Here is a 27,077-nt window from a genome sequence, read left to right as displayed (position 1 = left end):
TGTCCCCGCAGCCACACTCCACCCATGACTGCCACTTTATCTCCAGTAGTCCCTGGGTCTGTATCCTGGTCCTGCTATTCCTGTGCTGGGCCCATCACGGCAATGGGCCTCGCTTGGCCAGGCAGGCCAGCTCCCTAACTACGGAAGATGAGCTTGTGCCTCCCATCACGTGGTAGAGTCCGTTTCCTCACCCCTTAAATCTGGGCCAGCCTGTGACTTGCTTCGGCAGCACAATGCATGGAAGCAATGTTTCGTGCATTTCAAGAAGCCTCTCAGCTTGTGCTGTCACTCTCAGGAGTCCTGCCACTGTCCACATGAACATGCCCCAGCACATGCTGCAGAATACAGGCCCCTAGGGCAAGGACAGCTGTCCCACGAAGCTGCCTGCTGCCCTGCTGCCCCCGACCCTCACTGCAGATGCTTGGGCAAGCTCTGACAAACCCACGGGAGCCCCAGCGAACTCCAGCCTAGACTGCCACTGCTGCCCACAGAATCACAAGCTGAGGGCAGGGCTGTCATTTCCAACCACTCTGTGTTGAGGCTTGTTATACGGCAAAAGCTTTTCCAGCCCCTCCCAGAAAGTCCTTCCTTTCCCCACTCCTTCCGGACTCTGAGCCACCACCCTGGGTCCAGCGCCAGCTCTCCTCCAGGGACCCCTCCCTCACCCCTCCGCTCACGGGCCCTCTTTTTCCCTGGCTTTTCAGGCACCATCTGTCTGAAACCATGTGTGGAGGTTGCTGGTTGTCTCTCCCGCATCCCTGCCGCTACCTGCTGGGATCAGATGCTGCTCTCCACAACCTGGGGGCGGTGGGGGGGCCCTTCGCGGAAGCTAAGCCAACCTCAGCTTGCTCCACCCCTGGTATCATGGCCTGGATGAAGGATGGCTGGGGCCTGGCTCATGACAACCCCACAATGTTTTCTAACAGAGGTGGTGAGGAAGGAGTCATGTCCTGCTCTGGCTCCAAGTGGTGAGAAGGTAATGCTGGTGCCGCCAGCCCCATACTCCCCACCATATCCGAGCTGCTTGGAGAGAATGATGCCAACCCGTCGAGGAACCGAGAAGCCAGACATTACAAACCTCCCAAGGGGACTCAGGACCACCGAGGCCAGCATCAAGCCTGCTCTTCCAGGCGTGGCTGAGTGAGTGGATAAATCTGGTGGAAGACACTATCCTGTGCCCACCAGATCCCCGAGGCCATGCAAGGTGGCTGCAGAACCTGATGGGAGCTGCTGGCCCCTACTGGCGGCCCACAGCCAAGCCTACCTGCCACAGGGGCCCGCAGCCTGGCCACTTGGCCCCAGGGGCATGCCTATGTAGGGGGATTTGTGCTCCAGGGCCCATGTCCATGGTCAGACCCAGGCTGACCAGAGACCAGGCCCTTGCTCCATTCTGTCTGGTCCTCCCCTGGTCCCTTCTCCTTCCAGGCTTCACCTAAGAGTCCACTCTGAGTAAACCACATGCACCGAATTCTTGCCCCAGGCTCCACTTCTAGGGAGCCAACCCAAGACAGGCCCTTTCTGGTGATGTCAATTTGAGCTACAGGTCTGCTATTTCTTCGCGAAATAATAAAATCCAGTGAAGACTCAGCACAGCTCCCGCTGTGAGTTCCCTGACCCTCGTGGGCAGTGTCCTGTAGGAGGAGCCCAGCCTCACTTAACCCCTGCCCTGTCTCCCCTCCTCCAACCCCCTCCAGCCAGGCTGCTGTCCCGGTGAACCAGCAGCCCACAGACCCTGGGGCAGGACTTACCACCCTCCGCACGAACTCATCATGAATGGAGTCCTCCACAAACAGCCGGCCTGCTGCAATGCAGTTCTCTCCTTTGTTGAAGAAAACAGAGCTCATCCCCTTCAGAGAATGGACAAGAACACCAGGTCACTGCTCCTCCTGGGACACCAACCCCCTGCTCTGCCAGGGCCCAGCTGCCCTTTCTCATTGGGAAGGGAGGCACGCATGTGTCCTGACCTCCTCCTGTGGGCCGCACTCAATCCTCAGTCACCTCAAGAGGAGAGGTGAGACATAACGGTGTGGGAAGTGAAGACGCTGAGGCCCATGCAGTGACAGAGAGACACCACGCCCCAACTCCTACCACTGGAGGACAAGGCCGCCATCTATACTGCAGAGCATGGGGACCAAGTGGGAGTGAGCCTCGGCCTGCCTGAGACCCTCCTGCACCCTGGGTGGGCTCGCTGGGGTGGCCCAGAAGGTGCTGACTCCTGTTTCAGAGTCTACATTCTCCGAGCTGATAGGAGAGATGCCAGCCGTGTGTGTAAGCACGGAGCAGGTGGCGGGTGACAGGGCAGAGGGTGAGACACAGGCAGGCAGCCCTGACGGGGGTGGGTGAGGGGTGGGGCAGCCCTGGCCCAGGGAATTTCCAGCAGGAGTTCACAACAAAGGCCCTCAGAGGCCGCAGGCAGCCTGCTTTTTCAAACTCGCCTGCTGTGGGAGACCCAGGGGAGGACGGAGAGCCATGGTCAAGCCTGGCTAGATCCCAGGGCTGATGGGTTCACCTGGGCCTGTGAACAAGGCCCTTGCCTCCCTCAGTTTCTCTACCAAATAAGGTTGGACTCCCTTTCACACCCATGCTAGGGTGTCAGGCCGTCTTCCACGGCACAGTGGAACTTAGATAGGGCCGGGGGCATATTTGGGGACCTGGCAGAATGTGGCCTTACTGGTTTGCTCCCACAGGAGTGAGGACAGGACCAAGGCAACAACAATACTAACGGTAAGAACAAGGACCAACACATGTGTCTTACGTGGCACTTGCCACTAATCTAAGCCCTTCAGACATATTCGTTCTGCAGCCACCCAGGAGGTGGGTATCACCATGGTCCCTACCCACAGGTGGGAGCACAGACGCCAGAGAGGTTAGGTAACTTGCTCAAGGCTGCCCAGCAGGTGAGTGGTGGAGCCAGGTACATGCACCCACGGCCACCAGCAGAGAGCGTCACTGTCAGCAGGGCTGGGCCCAAGTGCTCAGAGTTCTGCTTTGCTCTTTTATTTTAAAAATACACATTTTATTGTGTATATTTGAGGTTTACAGCATGAAGTTATGGACTACATATAGATGGTAAAGTGGTTACCATAGTGAAGCAGATCAACACGTCTGATTTGCCCTCTCACCAGACAGAAAAGGGTGCCATGCTTATTTCAGAACAGATGGAACTGTGGCGTGTGTTTCCTGATTTCATATTGATATGTAATACACACACACATATGTTATAGGCAGTTGATCTCAGCTATCCTGGCAGTTATGAAACTTCTTGGGAAGTATGTTTGGAGGGCACATGTCTTTCTTCACTAAGTCTGCTGCCTGCCATGCTATGCTTGTGGTGACACCATGGACTCCACCAGGGCTACACGTGTGAGTGTGGCTGTGGAATCAGAGAGAGCCTCCTGGGCTCCACGGTCCCTGTCCCCACTTGCTGTCCCTACCCCCTCCAGGCCCGGCCCTCACCATCTGCACAGCCTTGTTGAGGTCACAGTCAGCAAAGATGATGAGGGGTGACTTCCCGCCCAGTTCCAAGGACACCTTCTTCACGTTACTTATGGCACAGCTGCAAGGAACAGAGGGCTGGTGGGGCTGGTCCCTCCAGAGCAGGTAGGGGCATTGGGCCCCCAGGTGGCAGGGACCTGGGCAGGCTCAAAGCATGCTTTGTTGCAAGAAGCAAGACCCAGCCAGTGCCTCCCCACTCCCCCCGCCCCTTGCGGCTTCACACAGCCACCTTCCTTTCTTTCCTGGCCCGTATATACCGGGCCTGTGCCCCGCTGCCCCCTGGACTGCCCTTCCTGCTGCATGCTCCACACCTTGTTTCCTGCAGGCCTGTGTTCCCTTCTCTGGGGTGCCTCCCTGATCGACCTGTATAAAACCACAGCCTGCCCGCGCACCCCATCTGCTGCCCTTTGCTCTATTGCATGTTGACCTCTGACCCCATCTGCAGAGCATGAGCCTGGCCAGGGCAGGCACGCATCTGTCTGGGTCATACTACAGCCCCAGTGCCAAATGCAGTGCCTGTACGCAGCTGGTGTTGCACAAATTAAGGATTACAAAACAGCACCATCAGCTGGTACAGCTGCAGGGGCCCAGAGGCTGTGGCACCTCCCTGTATTAGCAGCAGAGCAAACAGAGAGAGGCTGGGAGTCATGAACACATCACATCAGTGGGCAAGAAATGCACTGCAGGGATGCTGTCCTCAGCCGGACACTCAGTTAACAGCCGGCAGGTAGGAGACTCCACTGGGGAGGAGAGGCCTCCTCTGCAGGAGCAACCCAGGGAGATGGCCCCCATCTCAGCTGCAGGTCCGGGTGACATGGCAGTCTGGGAAGAAGAAAGCAGCAGAACCAGGGATGCTGGGGCAGGAAGCTGCTCAGAGCTCTGCTTTGCTCTTCTTTTTTTTTTTTTTGAAATAAATTTTACTGTGTGTATTTGAGGTTCATAGCATTTAGTTTTTTAGTTTTTTTAGTTTTTTATTATTTTATTTATTTTTTATTTTTAGATGGAGTCTCACTCTTGTCGCCCCAGCTAGGGTACAAAGGCATGGTCTCGTCTCACTGCAACCTCCGCCTCCTGGGTTCAAGCAATTCTTCTACCTCGGCCTCCTGAGTAGCTGGGATTACAGGCACGTGCCACCATACCCGGCTAATTTTTGTATTTTTAGTAGAGATGGGGTTTCACCATGTTGGTTAGGCTGGTCTTGAACTCCTGACCTCAGGTGATCTGCCCGCCTTGGCCTCCCAAAATGCTGGGATTACTGGCATGAGCCACAGCACCCAGCTTCCCCGCCCCCCACTTTGAGATAGAGTCACACTCTGTTGCCCAGGCTGGAGTGCAGTGGTGTGATCTCGGCTTACTGTAACCTCCGCCTTCCGGCTTCAAGTGATTCTCCTGCCTCAGCCTCTCGAGTAGCTGGGAATATAGGGGCATGTGCCACCACACCTGGCTATTTTTTGTTTGTTTGTATGTTTGTTTTGTAGAGATGGGGTTTCACCATGTTGGCCAGGGTGGTCTCAAACTCCTGGCCTCAAGTGATCCGCTGGCCTCGCCTCCCAAAGTGCTGGGATTCCAGCATGAGCCACCATGCCCAGCCTAGTATTTATTTTTTTATATAAAATGCTCAAATTGAGGTAGTTTTGTTTTTTGTTCTGTTCTATTTAATTAATCAATTTTTTTTTTTTTTTGGAGCCAGGCTGTCTTTGTTGCCCAGGCTGGAGTGCAGTGCATGATCTTGCCTCATTACAGCTTCCACATCCCAGGCTCCTCCCACCTCAGCCTCCCAAGTAGCTGGGACTACAGGCATGTTCCACCACACGCTCGGCTACAGCATGACGTCATGAACTACATATCAATGGTACAATGGTTACCACGGTGAGGCAAATCAACATATCTTGCCACCCAAACCCTCTGTCCAGCTCTGGAGTGCTCAGAACTGACATTTCCTGAGCCCTCACCCTGGACTTGACTCACCTGTGCCCAGATGTGACTACAACCTACACACCTCAGAGGAAGAGACCAGCTAGCTTTTGAATCAGGAGAGGCAAACCTGCTGTGACTACTTGCAGTTACCCCATTCCCCTACCCACATTACTCAAAGTGCAGGTGCCAAAACCCACCGCCAAAAGTTCAGTGTCAGGGCTGGGGCAGGCTCCAGTGTCAGTCAGGGCTCCAGCTGCTACCCTGTGGTCTGGCCCTGGCTGGCTCTCCCAGCTTGTCGGTGATGGAGACGAGAACTCCTGCACTGTCAAACTGCTGTAATGGAACTGGTGGGGGACCCAAGGCATGGGTGTGACCCAGGTCATATTGTGGTTTAATGACAGAGCCTGGGAGATGACACCAGTCAGTTTGAAGCCAAAGTCCAAGAATGAAGACGTGAATTGACCTAGATCACTTCTGTCCATAGAAATAGAATGAAAGCTTCAAACACTAGCCAAATAGATGATGGGACTTTTTTTGATGGTAGCCACATTAAAGGAGCTTGAGACCAGGCTGGGCAACATAGCAAAACCCCAGCTCTACAAAAAATAAAAAAACTTATCCAGGTGTGGTGGCATGTGTCTATAGTCCTAGCTCCTCAGGAGGCTAAGGTGGGAGGATCGCATGAGCCAGGGAGGCAGAGGCTGCAGTGAGCCGTGATCATGACACTGCACTCCAGCCTGGGTGACACAGTGAGACTCCATTGAAAAAAAAAAAAAAACCTGAAAAGAAACAGGTTTCTTTTATATTAATATATAATAATAAAATATTTTATTATATTTTATTTAACCCAATTAATCAAGAATATTATCATTTCAACTTGAAAGCAATATAAAAACTTAATGAAGGCAGAGCACAGTGGCTCACGCCTGTCATCCCAGCACTGAGATGGGAGGCCAAGTCAGGTGGATTGCTTGAGCCCAGGAGTTTGAGACCAGTCTGGGCAACACAGTGAGACCCTGTCTCTATGGAAAAACACGAAAAATTAGCTGGGCTTGGTGGTGCATGCCTGTAGTCCCAGCTACTTGGCAGGCTGAGGTGGGAGCATCACTTGAGCCCAGGAAGTCAAGGCTGCAGTGAGCTATGATGGTGCCACTGCACTCCACCATGGGTGACAGAGCAAGACCTGTCTCAGAAAACAAACAAACAAAAAACATCCTGTTAATGAGCCATTTCAGTTTTTTGTGGGTGCTCAGTTCTTGAAATCCATGTGTGTTTTACACTCTCAGCACCTCTCAATCCAGTCCCTTGCTGGTCTGACAGTGCTCCGCAGGTCTCCGTCCCGGCCTCCCAGGGCTTTGTCAGAAAGGCAGATGCCTCTTCAGCGTTTGCATAGAGCCCAGCAGGGCCGCGGAAGTGGCTGCGCCCTGGAGCTTGAGAAGCAGGACACAGCTCCTGGGACAGCACTGCCATGTCCCAGGCGCAGCCTGCGGCAGCCCCTCCTCTGCCCCACCCCCAGCCACGCACCTTTTCATGATGTGCTTGCCCACCTCCGTGGAGCCTGTGAACCCAATTTTCCTCACATCGGGATGGTCTGAAAGTCTCTGGCCGATCAGGGAGCCTGTGGGTGGGAGGGAGGGGGGAATCAGGGCAGTCCCCCTGGTGCTGGGGAGGCAGGAGCCCACCTCCAGGCCTACACAGGTCCACTGGGAGTCTGGGGCCCTCAAAATGCTCCCCACATGCTTGATCCCCATGGTGTCTGGGGCTCGTGGAGCCTCACTCCCTATTAGGTGCTGAACTGTGTCCCCTAAAATTCATATGCTGAAACTCTCACCCTGTGTACCTCTGAATGGGGCTGTGTTTGGAGACGCGACCTTTACGTAGGTGATTAAGGTAAAATGAGGTCATTGGCATGGACTCTAATCCAATCTGACTGGTGTCCTTCTAAGAAGAGGGGATTTGGGCAATGACCATGCGAGGACACAGAGAGTGGAGAGGAGAGCTGTCCGCAAGCCCAGGAGAGAGGCTGCAGGAGAAGCTGACGCTGCTGACACCCTGATCTTGGACTTCCAGCCTCCAGAACTGAGAGACGATAACTGTCTGTTTCTGAAGCCCTGGTCTGCGGGGCTTTGATGTGGTAGCCCAAGCAAACCAACCCACTCCCCACATGGTTTTCCACCATCACACAGACCCCAAGGTGAGGGCACCAAGCCTTCAGCTCTTGTAGGGACTCAAACAGAGACCCAAGGATGCCTGACCAGGTCCCTGAGGGGTGTGGCATCCTGAGCATCACAGACTCAAACACCCGCCCTCAGGTGAGCCAGCCACAGAGGCCTTGCCACCTGCCGTTCCTCCCAGGGAATGCCGTGATTCCTGCCCTGTCCCATGCCCCCAGCCCCCACTCTGAGCCGCGCCCAGGACAAATCCTGTCCCCAACCTGGCTAAGTCCTTTCTGTCCCTCAGGTCTCCATCTTAATGAGACTTCAGAGTGGGCTCCCGGATGCTGCCTCCTCCCAGACTCAGCGTAGCTCCCCACTTAAGTCACTCTCTTGTTTTGGCTTCTGACACCGCACCCTCCTAATTCGCCTCTTACTTCTCTGACGGCTCTTTTTCCATCTCCTTTGCTCACCTAACCTTAAAATATCCGGCACCTCTGGCTCCGTCCCAGGCCCTCTTCTCTCCTCAGTTTACGCTGTGTGCTCAGCTGATCTCACAGGCTTCCAAGGGCCATCTCAGGTACGTCACCCCCCCAAATCGGCCTCTCCAGTCAAGCTCCTCTGGGATCCAGATCCACTGGTTACTCCTCTGCCTGCGTGGCATCTGCACTTGGATGTCTTCCGGCTTCTCAAATTCAACAGATTTGAAACTGAACTCTTAATCATTCCCCTAGACCTGCTCTTCCTCCAGGGTTCTCCATTTCAGTAAACAACTTCTCCTTGCAGCCAACTGGTTCAAGCCAAGAATCCAAGAGTCATTCTTGACACCTCCCTTCCCCATCCCATGACTCACTCAGTCCAGAGCTCCTGCACCTATCCAGTCCCTTCATCTTCCACCACTCCCCTGCCTCCAGCCTTGTAAAATTCACATGCCCAGGCACACCTGTGAAGGTTCCAGTTTGGCAGGTTTGGAATAAGACCCTTGTATCCTCCCTCTATACACAGTTAAAGCTCTACCAGTGATTTTGATACTAACTCCATTCCACCACTCCCCATTAAATCACTGTTTTGGGGAGAATACATTTGCAAAATATATATCTGCTAAAGAACTGATGTCCAAAATATACAAAGAACTCTCAAAACTCAACAATAAGAAAACAACCACTAAAAACTGGGCAAAAGACAGAAATAAACACATCACCAAAGAAGATAGATGGCAAGTAAACACATGAAACAGTGCTCAATGTCATTTGTCATTAGAGAATAAAAAACTAAAACAGCAATGAGATACCACTGAACAGCTACTAAACAACCAGAATCCAGAACACTGATGACGCCAGATGCTGGCATGGATGTGGAGCAACAGGAACTCTCAGTCATTGCTGTGGGAACGCAAAATGGCACAGCCACTTGGGAAGACAGTTTGGCAGTCAGTTTAAAAACCAAATGCACTCTTACTATATGATTCAGCAACTGTGCTCCTTGGTATTTACCCAAAGGAGCTGAAAACTTATGTCCACACCAAAACCTGCACACGCATGTTTACAGCAGCTTTATTCAGAATTGCCAAAGCTTGGAAGCAACCAAGATGTCTTTCAGAAAGTGGATGGATAAATAACTGATGTGAATCAGACAAGGGATATTATTCAGTGCTAAAAAGAAATAAGCTATTAAGTCACAAGAAGTCATGGAATAACCTCAAATGCATATCACTAAGTGAAAGAAGCCAAATGAAAAGTCTGCATATGATTGCAATTACATGACATTCTGGAAAAGGCATAACGGTGGAGACAAGAAAAAGACCAGTGGTTGCCAGGGATTAGAGAGAGGAAGACATAAAAGATATAGCACAGAATATTCTTAGGGCAGTGAGACTACTCTGTGTTACACTCTAATGGTAGATGCAAGGCATTACACAGTGGTCAAAACCCATAGAATGTACAACCCAAGCGTGACCCCTAAGCTATGGACTTTGGGGGATAATGAGGTGTCAATGTAGGTCATTGATGGTAACAAACATACCCCTCTGATGCTGGATATTAGTAGTGGGGGCTGTGTCTGTGTTGGGGCAGGTGGTATATAGGGACTCTGTACTTTCTGCTCAATTTTGCTATCAACCTAAAACTGCTCTAAAATAAAGTCTATTTACTAGTAATAATAATAATAGTAACAAAAATAATAACACTTTCTTAGGCTATTTAAGAAATATTTCAAAAAGGTATCATATATCAGACCACAGACATTCTCCATTTTAGAAAACAGGATTTTTACAAGCTGCTATGTGTTGGACTGTGCCTCCCCTAACCACTCACTAGAAATTCATAGGTCACCATCCTAACCCCCAGCACCTCACAATGTGGCCTTATTTGGAGATGAAGTCAGTACAGGTAAAATTAGTTAAGATGATGTCACTGGGGTGGGCCCTGATCCAAAATGACTGGTGTTCTTATAAAAATGGGAGATTTGGGCATAGACACCACACCTTCAGGGAAATGCCATGTCAAGATGAAAGCACAGATTGGGATGATGCTTCTACAAGCTAGGAGGAGCCAAAGAAGAACTCTTCCCTAGAACCTTTTGGATGGAGCATGGCCCTGCTAACACCTTCCATCCAGACTCATAGCCTCCAGAGCTGTGAGGCGCTGCCTTGCAGTGGTTTATGCCACTTGATTTGCAGTGTTTGGTGACAGCAGCCCTGGCAAACTCACATACAGGCCATAGTCTCTGATCATGACATAATACAAGTAGAAATATGAGAACAGAATTTTAAATTTTAGACAAAAAACAACTTGGCAATTGTTTTAAAATCTCTTTTTACTTACTGTGTTAGAGAGAAGACCAAAACTACAACTATATGATATTTAACAATAATAAAAACATGAACACAACCTGCTCAAAAGGCATGAGGCAGGAGTGCATTTCCGGAAGGCCAGCTTGAGGAGCCCTGCAGTCAATTCCCCAGGGAAACCACTATCCTGGTGAAGATGATCTAAAAACAACCACTTAAACTCCTGGAAGTTTTTCTAAGGACATACAACAAATGGAAAAACATTCTTCAAGAAAATCTGACTCTCAATAAGGGCAGGGAAAGTCTGCGACACTGAAGGCACAGTCTGCTCCCTCCCCTTGAGGGAAGCTCCACTCCAGGCAGGTGTGGCCAGGAAGGCAGCGCTCCTTTCCCTCTCAGCTCCCAGCGAAGGAAGCTGGCATCCACCAGTGGGTGCAGGCCACCAAGGCCTCTCATCTCCACCAACTCTCAGTTGCAGAAGCTAAGTTCTTGGTGACTATGGCTAAGATGCTGCGGCCCCTTCCTCCACCCAGACAGCACTCATAAGGGGAAGAATCTACCCCAGGTGTGCCAGACGGAGAAGACAGCGCATGACTGTATTCAAAGTGCAAGACAGAACAAGTGCAAAGAAAGAACAAGATTGTCAACCCAGAATCTTACGTCTAGCAATACTGTGTTTCGAAAAGTAGAGGCAAATAAGGATATTGCCAGATAAACAAAAACTAAGATAATCTGTTGTTAGCAGACCCACCTTATAGGAAATACTAAAAGAAGTTCTTCAAGTTAAAAGCAAGTGACTACAGACAGTAGTCAGAATCCACAGGAAAAAGCAAGGAGCACCGTAAAGGTAATTAGGTAATTATAAAAACAGTATCAATGCATATTTTATTTGCTTTCTTCTCTTAACTGATTTAAAAAGCAATTGTATAAAATGATTATATATATAATAGTATAATTGTGGGGTAACAAACAGAAATGTAATATATTGGACAATAAAAGCAGAAAGGAAGTAGGTGAGAATAAAACTTAAATGGAGTAAGGTAATGACACCAGATAGCAGTTCAAATCCATAGGACCAGCTAAAGAGGACCAGAACTTGTGAGTCAGATAACATAGACTCTACACATAGGGACTTGTTCTCCTTTCTTTTCTCAACTTCTTTAGTAGATGTAAAATTATATAAAGTAATATATGTAGCAATGTATTATTGGGTTTGTAACATACATAGATGTTCTATGTGTACAAAAATACGTGATCCTGGCACAAACCGGGAGAAGATAATAGACCCATCCAGAAGTAACATTTGTACATTTCACTGGGATTAAGTTCGTATAAATCTGAAGTTGATTTTGACAAGTATGTGATAAGTCCTAGAATAACCACTAAGAAAATAACTGCAAATGTATACTGAAAATAATCATTGAAAGCATTAAAATGTTATGCTCGGAAATATTCACTTAATGCAAAAGAAAGTAGTACAGCAGGAGAAACAGAGGGAAAAAAGACAGCAGACTCATAGAAAGTGAAAAGTAAAACGGTAAACCCACTGTATCAATATTAACATTAATGTAAAGTCTCCAGTCAAAGGCAGAGATTATGAGACTGGATAAAAAACAAGATCCAACTATATGTTATATATGGCACATTTTAGATTCAAAACTATGAACGGGTTGAAAGTAAAAGAATGTAAAAATATATATCATGTCAACAGCAACCATTTGAAAGCTAGTGTGGTAATACTTATAACAGACAGAACTGACTTTAACACAAAAACTATCATGAAAGATAAATGGGGCATTTATAATGATAAAGGTGTCAGTCACAAGGTGTGAGGTATAATCAAACCTTTTTTTTTTTCGAGACAGAGTCTCGCTCTGTCACCCAGGCTGAAATACAGTGGCACGATCTCAGATCACTGCAAACTCTACCTCCCAGGTTCAAGTGATTCTCATGCCTCAGCCTCCAGAGTAGCGGAGGTTACAAGCGCCTGCCACCATGCCCAGCTAATTTTTGTATTTTTAATAGAGACGGGGTTTCACCATGTTGGCCAGGCTGGTCTTGAATTCCTGACCTCAGGTGAAACACCCACCTCGGCCTCCCAAAGTGCTGGGATTACAGGCGTGAGCCACTGTGCCTGGTCATCACCAAAACTTTTTCAAATGCTTTCCTTATCTGAACCAGAAAAAAATTAATGAACTAAATTTTCAACCCAAAAAGCTACAAAAGAAAAAAAATAGAAGAACCACTCAGGAGAACACAGAAGAGAACAATAAAAGCAGGGGGAAACTAGAAAAATAGCAATGGAAAAGGTAAGGAAATCGAGGAACTGTATTTGATTTTTTTAGGGTGGAGGATGGAGACAAGCAATAACTTTTCACCAATTTAATCAACTTAAAAAGAGAGAGAAAAAGGAAAAATATAAAGAATGTATTATAACAATCAAAAGGAAAATCCAAAAAGGAGATAAAAATTATGAGAGATTATTATATACAACTTCATGCTAATACATTTAAAATCTGCATAAGAAGGGACTTTTCCATAAACCAGACCACTAAACACAACAGAAACTTAAAAAGTAATTCATGTATGACCTCCCTAAATGCTCTAAGCCTGAAATGTTCTACAGAAAAATTCTCTCAAACTTCCAAGGGCAGATAACTCCCAAGTAACAACTTTACTCCAGGGCACGCAGACACACACATACACACACATACACACACACACACACTCACACAATGGAACACATTCAGCTGTGGCATCTGAAGACCCTTCCAGAGTGCAGGCGCTCTCCCCCATGGGAGCAGCCTCCTTTGCCACAGGCTGGCCCCCGCCTGGGCTCTCCCCAGGCTGCTCTGCCCTCATGCCCCTATCCAGTAGGGCCTGCTCTACCCAATGGCATCTCCAGCTGCTGGAAGCCCTAGCCCTGCCCCCGACCATGGCTCTTACCAGATCCTGGAAGGACGTTGACCACACCTTTGGGAATGCCAGCCTTCAATGTCAGCTCTGCAAACTTCAAGGCAGTGAGTGGGGTCACCTGGGTGTGGGGCCAGGAAAGGAGACTGGGTAAGGAGGTTTTTGAAAGTGGGGCTCTGCCTTCCCTCCCTGCCTTCCTCTCCCAGCAGCCCAGCAGTAAGCAGGGAGGTGTAGCTGCAGACTGTGGCACCAGGAAGACCCCAGGAAAGCCACCAGAGGGGGCCCTGCCCGCCCAGCCAGCATGCCCACAGCACCAGCTGGGAATCAGGGTGGGCCAACCTCTGGTGCCCTAGCTTCTCCTCCTGGCAGGGCTCCAGCCCCCGGCCAGGCCTGGGTTCCCTTCTGCACAGCATAAGTTTCTAAAGCCAGAGGTTAAGGTCTCCTCAGAGGGTTGCTGTGATGCTTAAATAAGCAAATGTATGTAAATTACTATCTAATTTGTGATACATGTTGAAATGCTTGAGGCATGCCTGACTCAGGGTAAATACTATCAATGTCAGCCATCATTATTGTTTTTCATTACATCAATGCCCTTGCTGTGAAATTACCCCAAAGAAGTTGGCAAGTGTGTGCCCTCCTGGGCACACCATCCCTGCCATGTCATGCACCATCCTGGGAGGCAGGCAGTGGGCAGGCTGTCATTGCCAATGTACAGATGAAGAAACTGAGGCTCACTGGCGGTGTCCTCACTTCCAAGGACCTTCCCAGCATGCCTGGGTGACCCTCGACATCCCGCCTCTACTCCCCTACCTACACCTCTCAGACACCACACTGCATAGCTTCTCTGTGCAGGGATGGGGGCCACGAATCCCACCGCTCACCTCGCTTCCCTCCAGGACTTCTGGTCTCAAAAGCCACATAAGAGACATGGCTCCATCTTTATGCATAGACTACTCAGGCTGTCTTAGAGCATGGGCCTGGTTTCTGCCCCGTGAATCCAGGGTGCAGAAATCCCTGCCTCTGCTCACCCGAGCAGCTGCAAGTTCCAGCACAGCCAGCTGGCCTCAAGCAGCCGCGGCTGAAAGAGTCTGCTTTGGAGAGTTCTGCCTGCCACGCACACCTCTGCCCACTGAGAGCAGGGCCATGGAGAGCAGCTGGCATTAGCAGGACCCTTTGTCCAGTGCCCGTGTGGCCAAGAGAGGCCCTTCCCTTCCTCCCTTACAGAGTTGGTTCCTGGTCCTCTCTGTGGCCCGCAGGCCCTGTCTGGAGTGAGCCCACGCTCACCTGAGCTGGCTTGATCACCACTGTGTTCCCGGCAGCCAGGCAGGCAGCTGTCTTCCAGGACAGCATCATCAGGGGATAGTTCCAGGGGATGATGATGCCACAAACCCTGCCACACAAAAGAGGTTGGCCTTTGTCCCTCTTCCCCACCAGGCCCACAGTGACCTGCCAGTTCCCTCCCCCTCACCCAGGGCCTGACATCCACTCTCAAAACCAGGCTTCCTGATAAGACACTCAAGGTCCCTCTGACAGGCAGCTCACGCCTGCTCTTTCTGTCCTAGATGCTACATTAAGAATTGGTCTGGCAGCAGCCCCTCTTCCTAGCAGGGCAGGATGGCATGGGACACTGGACCGTTTCTGATGGAAGCTGTGGAACTGTCTGGGGCACAGGCAATGAGAGAGGGTGATGGCGAGCAGGCACAGGTGAGGACACAAGCCAGGGGGACCTAAAGAGGGTCAGGGGTCACCAGGGGTGGGTGAGGAGGGCCTGGAGAGGGTCCTCCAGAGTGTGAAGCCAGGTGTCAGTCCTCAAGAAGAGAAGACAGAGTGGGCAAGCCAGCACTGATGACTTCAGGGTGCTCTGTGTGAAGCCATGGTGCCCAGTGTCAGCACCACTCTGGGTTCCAGAGCGAGCCTCTGGCCGGACACAGGTGTTTCACACTCAGAGCACCGTAGGCACTGGGGAGGCCGCAGAGTCCCAGGGACCAGCTGGCACACTGGCTGGGTATGAATCCTGCATGGCCCTGCCTTCGCCCCATACAGCACCACTCTGGGTGAACGCTGGATAGTTAGATGAGGACATCCACACAGAGCCCCGCAGACCACGGGCCGTGCTGTCACCACCCCACCACCATCACAGGGTGTTTCCCCAAAAGACAGCTGCTTAGTCAGACCCAGGTGGTGGGCAGGACCCATGTGAGGCATCATGGGGGAGCAGCGGGGGGCACTGAGAGGGTAGGGGAGCCGCCCCACACCCCACAGCACGGGCTGCTGAGTGTTCCCAGGGAGCAGGGTGAGGCCGTTGGTTACAGTGAAGGGGGCTGAGGGGAGCTTGGAAAAGAAAACACATCAGAAAAGCCCCACAGTTATGCGCTGAATTGTGCCCCCACTGCCCAATGCGTATGCTGAAGCCATAATCTCCAGAGTCTAAGGGCATGTCCTTGCTTGGAGACCAGATCGCTGCATTGTAATTAATTAGCACGTGGTAGCACCGGGGTGGTAGGCCCCCAATCCAGCTGGAATGCTGTCCTCATACAAAGAACACCACATGGAGAGACAGACTCTCACAGTGGGAATGCCAAGAGGGCATGAGGCAGAGATGGGGGCTCCCTGCAAGCCAAGGAAGGCCAGAGGTCGCCGGCAACCACCAGAGGCCAGGAGAGAGGTCAGGACAGACTCTCACAGCCCTCATGTGGAACCAGCTCTGCCCACATCTGACCTCAGACTTCCAGCTCCCAGAACCATGAGATAAGTTTCCGTTGATTAAGCCCTGGATTGGTGGTCCCTTCTACAGCAGCCGGAACTGACTCCCACACTCACTGGTTAGGGGAAAGGCCAAACCCCGGGACCGGAGTGTGCAGAGCCTGCCCTGGCACAGGGTCAAAGGAGCAGGGCTACAAGACCCAGGCCCAGGTGAATCCTCCCTGCCCAGTTGCTGTGAGAACCGACCTTCATTAGCCTTACTGCCTCTGATTCCTAGTGGCCTTTCTTAGTGGGAGACTGAGTGGACTGAGTGGACAACCACCCCGTGAGTCTTAAGACTGTCCCTCCCTCCCTTGGGGCCATTCTCCTGCTGTGCACCCCTGAGCCTGTCCTTCCTCTGCCCTCTGATGCTCCTGGGGAGCTGCGTGGATGGTGAGGGTGGAGGGTAGAGTTCCTTCTCTCTCTTGGGAGCATGGGGCCTGGGCAGGGGACACCAAGCAAGCTTTCTTGGTGTCCCCAAGAAACACTTGGCTCATTAGGGATCTCCAGCAGCTGTTGGGCCAGGATGCGGCTGAGGACATGAGGGGACAGGGCTCCCTATGAGGCAGCTACAGCCTCACTGCTGAGTTTGCTGTGGCACTGGTCAGGGGAGGAGATGGGCAGCCCCTCACCCTGGCCAGGCCCTCCTCTGGCACCACATGCAGGCCCAGTGAGGGTGGACCCAGGGCTGGGGCTCTCTAGGTCTGGTCACTCAGTCATTCTGCACTATGTATGGGACCCTGCAGGTGTGCTGGGATGATGACAGGCATGGGCACAGGGCAGCATCAGTCTGAATAGTCACACAGATAATAAAATGGGGTTATAGATCAGAGAGGGCAGGCTGGGAGCAGAAGTCTCAGGGATGCATCACAGATGAGAGCTGGAGGACAGCTGGTGAGGGCTGGAGGTGGGACACAGGTGCAAGTGCTCAGCGGCGCACGAGTGTGGAGGGCCCAGGATCTGCGAGGCCAGCACAGCCAACCACAGTGGACTGGGGAGGGGGCCAGGATACCAGGCCCAGATTGCAAGGTCAATCGAGGAGTTTGATTCCATGTCAAGGGCACTGGGAAGCCACCAGATTCCAAGTGGATCTGTGACAGTCTCTTGTGAATTTCCTAATACGAACATCCGAAAGAGCTGGACTCTGCTCCTTCTCAGAACCACACACAGAATTCTCCTCTTAGCCCCATCACCCAGGAGGCCCGGCCCTGCATGGCTTCCTCACCTAGCCCTCCTAACTCCTTCACAGCACACCATGCCCTGGACACCTGACACTCACCCATCAAAACAACTCAGTGAGGACAGGACTGTTTTATTACCATTTGACAGTTGGGGAGACTGAGTACAGACAGGCTGGGAGCTTGCCCTAGAAAGGGGAGGAGCTGGGATTCCAACCTTGGGTTATGGCTCCAGAACATTCCCACTGAGGCGAGGTCCCCTGTGAAGGTGGGGAGGGGTGAAGCCCAGAGGTCCTGGCGGCCTCCCTGCCAGGCACAGACCATTAGTTCCAGAATCACAGCCTGCCAGGTGCGTGGTCAGCAGTGGCCCTGCCTGCCTGCCTTTGGGCAAGCCCTGGTCTGTGTAAGCTGCTTGTACCAGGCCCCAGGGCAGGATGTGTTCACACTGGGGTGCTGACTGGGCGCCCAGAGTCCCGGGTCCAAGGCCAGCCTCACAGGGTGACACAGGGATGCTTCTGGGTGACAGAGTGTCTGTTTCCTCCTCAGTCTGATGGCGGTGGACACCCCCCCACCCCATGCTGGCAGCTGGGAGGGTGGGCAGCCTCACAGACCCAAGTGTGGCTCTGACCTTTGACCCCAGGTGGGCCATGACCCACTCTGCCCAGCCCAGCCCCTCTCAAAGCACGACAAAGGTCTCTGACCACTGCCCCATAGCAGGGTTTCTCGGCCTCTACACCACTGACATTTGGGGTGGGGCAGTTCTTTCTTGTGGGGGGCTGTCCTGTATCACCTCCTTTGTTGGGACAACCAAAACCATGTGCAGACATTGCCTGATGTCCTCTGTGGGGACCCTGGAGGCGATGCCTCCACCTGCAGCCTGGCTCTGCTCTGGGGCTCTGGAGTGAGAGGTTTCCTGGTCCACAGCCTATTTTCCCACGGGACCCTCCTCCAGCCTGTGCCTGAGGACTTGATTGTTCATCTGCATGAGCTGGCAGTGACACAGGGACATTGGAGCATGTTCTTCTTGCAAACACTCTCACATTCAGGTGGAGCTGAGGGGCCTTTGGCCATGTCCACAGCTGTGAGGTCCCCTACCCTGCAAGGGGCACAGAGCAGGCGGGAATGACTGTGGTGCTGATGCCAGCTGGGCCCTGCTCCCGGGTCACCCTGGCCGGGCCCTCCTCTGGCACCATGTGCAGGCACAGTAAGGGTCGACCCAGGGCTGGGGCTCTCTAGGTTCAGCTAGATGCGTGTTCCCAGCACAAATCACGGATCAGGGCTGCGCCAGCACCTACCACTCTGGTGTTTGCTGTCACCAGCCAAGCACAGTGGCCATGCACTCTTGGGTGAGCCTCCTCAGGCACGCATGTGAGTGACTCTCACCAGGACTGGGGCCAAATCAGGACGTATGGCCTCGAGTGGTCACTTCCCAGTTTCAACTGGCAGGGTAAACCCAGAACCCTGTGGCTGTGTTCCAAGCCTTTCTCCCCACTCCTGCCCTGGGCCACTGGGTGGCGAGATGAGGTGCCTCACACCAGGTTCATTTCCCGGTGCCTACATGCTTGGTGTCCAGCGGGGTCTGCACTCCTCCTGCTGAGCGGCTCTCATCCTCTGACTGTTCCTCCTTTGTTCTATGCTTCCTGTTCCTCAGTGCTGTGCAGGAGTTCCTCATCTTTATGAACACTGACCGCCATTCCCATTTTGGACATTTTTTGGGATTACTCTTGTTTCCCACCCTGGACCAGACTGATCCAGTGTTACTGGGGGATTAAATACAATTGTCCTCAAGTCCTTACAACAATGCCTGGTATGGAGCAGGTGCTCTAGAAGCACATGGATGGCTGTTTGATAAACACACACACACGGTGCTGTGAGCTCCCGCAGGCTGTGTACTATAGCCCCGTGTACTGTGTAGAAAGCACCACGAGGCTGCACCTCGCCCTGGGCAGGGACTCACCCGACAGGCTCCTTCCTGGTCAAGGTCAGGTTGCGGTTGGGTCTGGCCTGGTTGATGGGGATGGTGGAGCCCTGGAAGAGGAACAGGGCAGTCACACAGGGGCCCGGGGTCCACACCCTTCCCCTCTGGGCGACCAGTCTCCCCCAGTGGCTCCAGGAGGAAGTCAAAGCCACCAGCTTAGGTGTGACCTGAGGCTTGAGAGACAGGCAGGAGGGCAGCCGGAGGGGCAAGGTGTTTGCTTCACCCTGAGCCTGGCAGGCAGAGCCTTTGGGTGGAAACTGGTCCTGGTACCAGCAAAGCCTCTAGCTTTGGCATTGGAGAAAGAAAGGGTGAGGGTGGGGGTGGGGCCGGGTGCCCCCCTCCCCGCAGCTCTAAGCAGTTGAGCATGTGTAGGAGGCCCAGGCCTGGGGCCAGCTGCAGCCAGAAGCTACACGGCAGCAGAGTGGGGGTGGTAACCAAGCAGCCCACCTCCCTTGTCGCTGTCACGCCCTGGTGGAGAGGAGGAACCATGGAGCCCAGATCTGGCAGAGATACTATGAGCCCTGCAGGGGTGAGTCTCCCCAGGGAGCCTCTACAAATGGCCCTCAGGTTCCACAACTGATGGCGGGGGCCTGAAGATATGGTGAGCACTCCCTCCTGTGATGGTGTTGACTGTCCCTGTTGACCTTAGGGCAGGGACATCGTGCCCATGAACCCAGAATAACTGCAGAAGCCCCCAGCAAAGCAGGCAGAAGAGAGTGCCACAGGGATCCCAAGCCCGACAGTGACCTGCTGCCGCTGGGAGATAGAGTGCCTTGGGCAGGCACCTGAAGCCAGGAAGGACCTGCACCCTCAGCCCTGCAACCACATGGAACTGAATTCTATCAACACCAGAACTCTCCCGGATATAGGTTCTGCCCCAGAGCCTCCAGATAAGGCCCAGTCCAGCCAGCGCCTTAGCTTTGGCCTTGTGAGACCTCAGCATGGAACCCAGCCCAGCCTTCCTGGAATTCCCACCAGCGGAACCACAAGCTAATAAATGGGTGTTGTTCCAAGCCACCAGCTGTGGTCATTTGCTGTGCAGCATGCAGACTACTGTGCTGCCCTCGGAGTTCCCCTATACGGCTGGGCCAGTCTGTGTGTGCTCACACTGGTGGGAGCCTGGGCCCCACCTGGATCTTGTCGCACCAGCCGGCAAAGTAGCGGAAGGTCTGGATGGACATGCCCACGTGGGTCTTCAGGGCCAGCGTGTAGACGGCACCCGCATCCAGGGCCTCAATGGTGGCCAGCTCCTCCTGGTGCTGCTCCATGAGATCTGCCAACCTGGCCAGGGTGAGGGGAAGCGGGAGGTGGGCTCAGGCCTGGCACGGCCTCGTCTGCCCTCACAAGCCCTTCTTCAAGGAGCTGGGGCCCTGCCCTCCACCCCAGATCTGCCACTCTCAGATGTGAGGACCTCTGTTTCTGATCCATGCAATGGGCCAGCACCATTTACTCCACTGGATGGCTGTGAGGATGACACCCTCTGTCCCTCTCTCCTTTCCTTGCTCTTCCCTCCCTTCCTTCCTGAAATATCTGTGGATCCACTACTTTATCCTATTCCTCTGAAATTACCCTACAGAGGCATTCACTTACTTGCTGCAGACAGCAAAGGGGTTATGGCCCAAGAGGCCGCCCTTCCTGTCTTCAGAAAGCTTGAACCAGGAGAAAGCCCGTCTGCCTTTCCAGCACCAATAAACCAAGGTGGTGGGGGCGTGCTCCTGAGGCTGGAGTGTCCAGAGGTGGAGAGGTGGCCCTATCCCCATCACAGGAGGACTGACTAGGGAGCAACGGCGGGGCTGGCGCTTTTACACAGACCGGCTCCAGTCTGAGCATGCCAAGGTCGGGTTGCTGTCCCTTGATTCTGATGGATGTGCAGCTCTGGGCAGCCTGGGAGTTACGAGGGTGCCCCTCTCGTCCCCTAGGGGGAGGGTGGACAGGGAAAGTGGAGACCACAGGCCCAGAGCAAACTCAGCCTTGCAGACAGGGCAGCTCGGGCCCAGAGGCGAGTGTGGGATCAAAGCCTGCCAGCCGTTTCCCACACTGCTCCCCTCCGCACACAGGCACCACGAAGCCCACATGCACCCCAGGCCTGCTCCGGTCCTCACCTGCCTCCACCCACCAGGACCGGTGGCAGCTGTCCCTGCCACTCAGGATGCATCTGCAACTCTGTGCCTGGCCGAGCAGCTCCCCGCCCTGTTTCCATTTCATTCTGGGGCCGTGAGAGCCGAGCCCCTCTGCCTCCCTCCTCCTCCTTACAGCGGCCTCTTCCAGGTGCTCAGGTCAGTCAGACCTCCGGCCTTGGGGCTTTTGGGGGGCTGTGTTGCACATCTGGACCCTCTTTCCACACTCCTGTTTCTCCTCCCAGCCTTCTGTACTTGCTTCAGACACGGACTCAAATGCCGTACCCTCTGGGAAGCCGACCCGAATCCCCACCCACATTCTGACTGATCAGAGCTCCCTGTCACGTCCTCTGATAACCTCCTCTGCCTTTCTTCACTCCCCCACCACTACAGTTTGTAACAGACATTCACGTAGATGATAATTTCATCACAATTTGCCTGCCCACCAGAATCCAGGCTCCAGGAGGCACGGCATTATCTAGTTCCCTGCTCTCTGCAGCACCCAGCTCCAGCACAGCATGGGGCACGCGGGAAGCATGTGCCCAGTTTTGCTGGGCTAGTTTTATGCTAGTTTTATGCAGCTCAGGTTTGCTGCATAAAACTAACTGAGTGAGGCCACCCTGGGCAAGAAGAGCCCATGTGTAAATCGGTTTCTGAGAAAAACCGATTGGTACGGAAAAAAGTAAAAACACCATCTAGCGGCCATTAGAGGACTGGGCTCCCCAGCTGCGAGGACAGAGGAGCTGCCTCTTTGTTATATAAATGAGACACATTTGCTCCAAAGCCTGCTGGCACCAAACTCAAATTTTCCCACTCCCAGTTAGGCTTAAAGTAGCCCAAACAGGTATGTTTTTAGCCACTTAGGGCCTGCTGCTTTGCACACCCGGAGGAACTTCAAGTAGCAGCTGTTGCCCATTGATAAAACAGGGCCTTGTGGTGATAAGGCGAAAGCTGCTACTGCCCTTAGCAGCCCTCAGACCCAGAGGCTCCCGCTGCATCATTCTGTGTTGTCACCTGGACATGGAAGCCCACATGGCAGCCTCAGGACAGTCTCACTGCTCATCTTCCGCAACCCTGCCCAACCGGCAGCCCACTAAAGCTTGTGGTGTGCCATGCCTCCCGTGCTCACATCCTTCTCCTTCATCAGCCCCAATCCCTTGAATCCCCCACATTTCTAGACAATTCCACCTGTGTATGACATGGCTGTGTCATCAATCCAGTTCCCAGGACACTCTCTAAAGTAGCCATCACCCGAGCGCACTATTCGGGAAGCTCTGAGAGGCTGCCTCGCAGGACTGTTCTATTGTCAGCTCAGTTAGGCTGCTGAATTGACACCCTGGCACCCATACTCCCCAGAGCCTGGTCCCTGGGTGCCAGGGTAGCAGTACAGGAGAAGTGAAGCTGCCGCCATCTGCCTCTGAAGGTCTGCAGGGCAGATGCAGGGGTGCCCAGCAGGCTCAGCCAGCCCTACTGACCACCAGCAGCCTGGACCACCATCAGATTCTCGACCATGGACCACAGTGGTATCTGGGCAGAGCCAGCAGCTCCCCATGGTCTTTCCCAAGAGCTCCTCTTTGTGGCCCCACTTGGCAGCTGGATACAGCTGCTCCTACTTCCTGAAGGTTCTATCCTGTCTACCAGGAGTTCAGGGGACTGCCTAGGAACCTTGTCTAACTCTCCCTCTGGATCCTTCTTCCCAGCTTCCACAATTGTGTAATGTCTGATCCCTGCAGTGAATTTCGTGTTCCCTAACACCAACGGTGGTCCCACCACCCTGACAGGGTTCTCTGCAGCCATTTATCTGGGAGCTCCTGTTCTGCCCCCTCCGGGACACCTAGACCCAGCCTCTGTTGTGCTGAGCTGAGGCAGAACCAGTAATGGGGACTCCCAGGTCTCCACGGGGCCTGAGAGTTTGCACAGGGCAGGAACGGGTCCACTTACAGCTGCCCAGGGTGGCCCCCTCACTGTCATTGTGGGTGAGTAGGATCTCTTATGACACAAACCACCAGATGGCAGCAGAGGCCCAGGGAGGGACCCCACGTGTGCTGTTGGCCATGCAGTCCACCAAAAGCATGCGGGGCCCAGGCCAGAGGTTCTCCCACCACCTGGTGTGCCTGTTTCACAGCTCTGCCTGACCTCCAGGAGCTCTAGGGACTGCTTGGCATGGCCAGTGCCTTTCTAGAATTGAGGGGCTTGCAAAGGGGACTGGAACCTTCGAAAGTCTGGGCATGCCTGGCTCCCACAGCCCTCCCCGCCCCTACCTTAACCTCCATTAGGTTTTGCAAACTATGTTCTTGCAACTCTTCTCTCTACTTTCCTGCTGCTGGGCTGCCCCGGCTTTTATGGCCTCTGGAGTATACTAGAAACAGAAGCCATTCCGACTGCAAGGCCAAGGCAGGGTCTCTCCTGCCAGGTGAGAAGCCTCGCTGGGACCACACCATAACCCGGCTTCACACCCCTAGAGGTTCCCAGGACCTCAGGAAAGAGCCAGGCCCCGAGACGCCTGTGCTCTCGGCTCATCTGGCCGCACCCTCCCTTCTTCCAGGAACATCACCCCACCTCTGTGAGGGTGACTGCTCCTTCCCGCCAGGCCCTGTGGTTCCAGGGGCGCAGCACCTCTCTTCCGAGCCTCCCTCTCACTCTGTGGTCATAAGCTAAAGTCATCATAAGTCCTTTTGCCTAAGATGTCTGAACTGGAACTAAGGAGAGAAGGCCCCTTTCTCTCTGGCTTAATTTTTTTTTTTTATAAAGAAAATGTGAGACCTATAGATTCCAGCAGTCAGAGCCAGGCTGAGCAAGCAGAGACCAGGCCAGCCCCTCTCTGGCCCTTGCTGTCTTCTGCGTGCAGGAGCTAAGTCCCCTCCAGCCCAGGCTGGCGAGGGAAGTGCTTTGCCTGCCTCGGAGGCCCAGCCTGCGCCTACTTTGGAAGCAGCCCTTGGCTTCCGCACCTCCTCACCTCACCTCCAGCAGGCACCTCCCGAGGCCACTCTGCTGAAATGCCTCCTGTTTCTCCCATCCCTTCCTCTGAGAAGCCTTTTCTGAGCCTCAGGCAAGGAGCCCCAGCCTGGTCCATCTGATGACCTCGGTCCCATGGCCTCCCCAGGACCCAGCTCCTCCTGGCAGGTAAAGGGGCCTCTACAGAAAGGGCCCCTCCTACCCCCTTCTCGGAAGCTGATGGTGGCAGTGGCTGGCAGGTGCACGTTGGGCTCCCACCTGTACAGCAGCCGGCCCCGGTCCCGCGCGCTGATCTTCCCCCACCGTCCATTCTCAAAGGCATCCTTGGCTGTGGCCACTGCCTTGTCAACGTCGGTGACTTGGGCCAGGGATACCTGGCAGATGACCTATAGTGGAAGCAAAGCCATGACCAGTTCTCTTTCAGCCAGTTGCACACAGACACCCCTGCCCGCCTCCCTGGCCTCCTCCTGGGGCCCCACTGAGGTGGCCCCCAGCCACATGGGCAGGTGTGGAGGTGAAGCATGGCCAAAGGGCAGCCCTGGGAGGGCTTATACAGGAAGGGAAGATGGGGGCCTGGGAGAGGATTGTTTGTGTGTCTACACCCCAGGGTCCTGACCCTGTTCCTGCTCTGAGTGTGCCATCCGTGCAGGTTCCCTCACCTCGGTACCTGCTGGGTGTGGTGAGGGGAGCCAGTGGGGTTCTGGGGTGGGAGGGCAAAGCCATTGCCTCCTGTCTGCCACCACACATAGCCATGCCCCTTCTGCCAAGGCCCCATCCTCAGCCCCTCCTGATGCTCCATCCCAAGGGCACTGCACTGTCCTGCCTGTGTCCCTACCCCCTCCGTCTCCCTTTGCAGATGAGTCTTCCATTAACTCCCCTCAAATGACTCATGTTGAGTGTGCTCTCTGTCTTCTGCAAGGACTCAGCCAATTCTATAGGATGGACAGGATGGAAAAATATCAGTGTGCAGTCATAAGAGCAAGCCCGGCTTTGAAACCTGTGTTTCAGATATGCTCATGTGTGTATCTACCATAGGCGTGCTTTGGCTCATGATGCCACAAGGTCACAGTCAAGAGAGAGCGGCAAACACGGGACTCAAGTTGAGGAAGAATGTCCTAATGGTGGAGGGCTCAAGGATTAGACAAGGTAGGTCTCACACTGGGGCTACTGCTGAAGTGTGGAGGTGTGGCAGTGGCCTAATTTCTTCCTTGGGGTAGGAGGAATTCTGCTCCCAGTCTCTGAAGCAGGTGCAAGACCCTTCTGAGCCCTCCTGCCTCCCACCACCACCCTGCACCTCCTCTCTACTCCACTGCAGTAGGGTTGGTTGGAAACGAACTGGCATCCTTTCCCGTCCCTCTCAAAGGCACATGTCCAAGCAGAGGCTCTCAGGGTCAGGACCCCAAGAGGCCAGTGGGGGCAGGGAAGGAAGGACAGGGAGGCTGGGGAATGTGGAGAAGGGGCGCTGGGCCTGCACTCACACTTCCATCGGTGGGATTGATGGTCTCAAAGGTCTTGGCGCCCTCGGCATCCACGAATGCCCCCCCGATGAAGAGCTGGTGGGGCATGTGGAGGGTGCGCTTGTTCACTGCCATTTCCACCTGAAAGAAAGGCCCCAGTGACAAGCACAAACCCATGCAGGGCACAGGAGGCATACACAGAGGACCACACAGCCACACACATGCACTGCCCAGGGGCCTCCTGGGGCTTCAGAGCTGCATGTGGGTAACAGCTGAGCAGGAGACAGATGAAGGACAGGCTCTGAGGCCAGGCTGCCTGGTGGGAGCCCTGCGCTTCCACCTACTCCTTGTGCCGCCTTGGGCTGGTTCCTCAGCCTCCTCAGGATGGGCTAAGAGGACTCTCAGACAGAAGAAATGCCAGTGGGTAGTGAGGCCCTTGGCAGCCCCCACCACTCACATCCCCATGGATTGGCAATTTCTGCCTGAACGCAGGCACCTCTGGGATGCCATCCTCTTCCTGAAATCTGTTCATCAGTCATTTGTCCTCAATCCCAAGGACACTCTGGGGTCCACCTTGGTTGTCCCCCTGTACTTTCTTCACCCACTTTTGTTCCAATCTACCCGCCAAACAAACTACGCCAAAGCCCATTCTTATGGGAGTTGGCAGTCTACCAAGATAGCTCAGGGAAGATTTCTTAATTTCTTTAAAGAATAGATTTTCAATTACTGATCACACTTCCATACACACAAGTTGAATGTAAGGATTATTTGTTTCCTTACTGGGAACTAAAAGTCTCTTCTTAATATCTTGATCATATGCCTTGGGACTCAGAGTTTGGCCCATGTCCTGAGCATCAGACAGCAACATCCTCTGGGAGTTGGCCTCACTGTACTGACATCCCCCGGCTATCCCGGGTGCAGGGAGAGTGTGGGAAACTGAAGGGTGGGCTCCTGGGGCCCTGGCTTTCTGAATGCCCAGGTTTCCCCTCTTGTCTTATGTAGTCATAGATGCAGCTGCCTGAGGGCTTTGCAGGGCCTGCTGCAGGGAGGGCCCAGCACTCACGTAGTCAATGCTGCACTCGCCCTCCTCATCATCCCCTCGCAGCTTCCTCACTAACAGCTGGATGAAGTCCCCAAAGGTGGTTGCCATGTACACATCTTCATTTTCTAACTCCAGGCCATCACACAGCTCCTTCACTTCCTCCACCAGCCTGGAGGAAGGAGATGGAAAGATGGGGACACAGGAGGGGCTCGGCAGGCCTGCATCGCTAGCAGCAGGGGCAGTGGGGCCAAACACCCCAGAGAGGCTCCATCCCAGCACTATGGGGTAGCCATGAGCCCAGAACTGGGGAGAAGGGCCCAGGCTGTGGACTCGGATGGTCCT

The 27,077-nt window shown here is 53.5% G+C and overlaps 1 protein-coding gene across 7 annotated transcripts in view; it reads right to left on the bottom strand.

Annotated features, from left to right (window-relative positions):
- The window catches only part of ALDH1L1 (aldehyde dehydrogenase 1 family member L1), an 81,906-nt gene that overhangs the window by 7,379 nt on the left and 47,450 nt on the right, over positions 1–27,077 (bottom strand). For 4 of the 7 annotated variants that reach the window (XM_074033243.1, XM_005547912.5, XM_045385553.3 and 1 more), the window contains exons 10-19: positions 26,757–26,904; positions 25,715–25,834; positions 24,495–24,622; positions 20,295–20,445; positions 19,144–19,214; positions 14,551–14,656; positions 13,300–13,387; positions 6,937–7,030; positions 3,457–3,556; positions 1,749–1,847 (exon numbers count right to left, since the gene is read on the bottom strand). In XM_074033243.1, coding sequence (XP_073889344.1) covers positions 1,749–1,847; positions 3,457–3,556; positions 6,937–7,030; positions 13,300–13,387; positions 14,551–14,656; positions 19,144–19,214; positions 20,295–20,445; positions 24,495–24,622; positions 25,715–25,834; positions 26,757–26,904 — 1,105 coding nt within the window. Of the gene's footprint in view, positions 1–1,748; positions 1,848–3,456; positions 3,557–6,478; positions 6,596–6,701; positions 7,031–13,299; positions 13,388–14,550; positions 14,657–19,143; positions 19,215–20,294; positions 20,446–24,494; positions 24,623–25,714; positions 25,835–26,756; positions 26,905–27,077 lie in introns of those variants that run through there. The other 3 variants (XM_074033245.1, XM_074033244.1, XR_012431613.1) reach the window with 2 other exon arrangements.

Source organism: Macaca fascicularis, chromosome 2, assembly GCF_037993035.2.
Source record: "Macaca fascicularis isolate 582-1 chromosome 2, T2T-MFA8v1.1".
In the NCBI taxonomy this organism is placed as follows: Eukaryota; Metazoa; Chordata; class Mammalia; order Primates; family Cercopithecidae; genus Macaca; species Macaca fascicularis.
The sequence above is the reverse complement of the archived record's forward strand: the minus strand, read 5'-3'. Positions and strand labels throughout refer to the sequence as shown.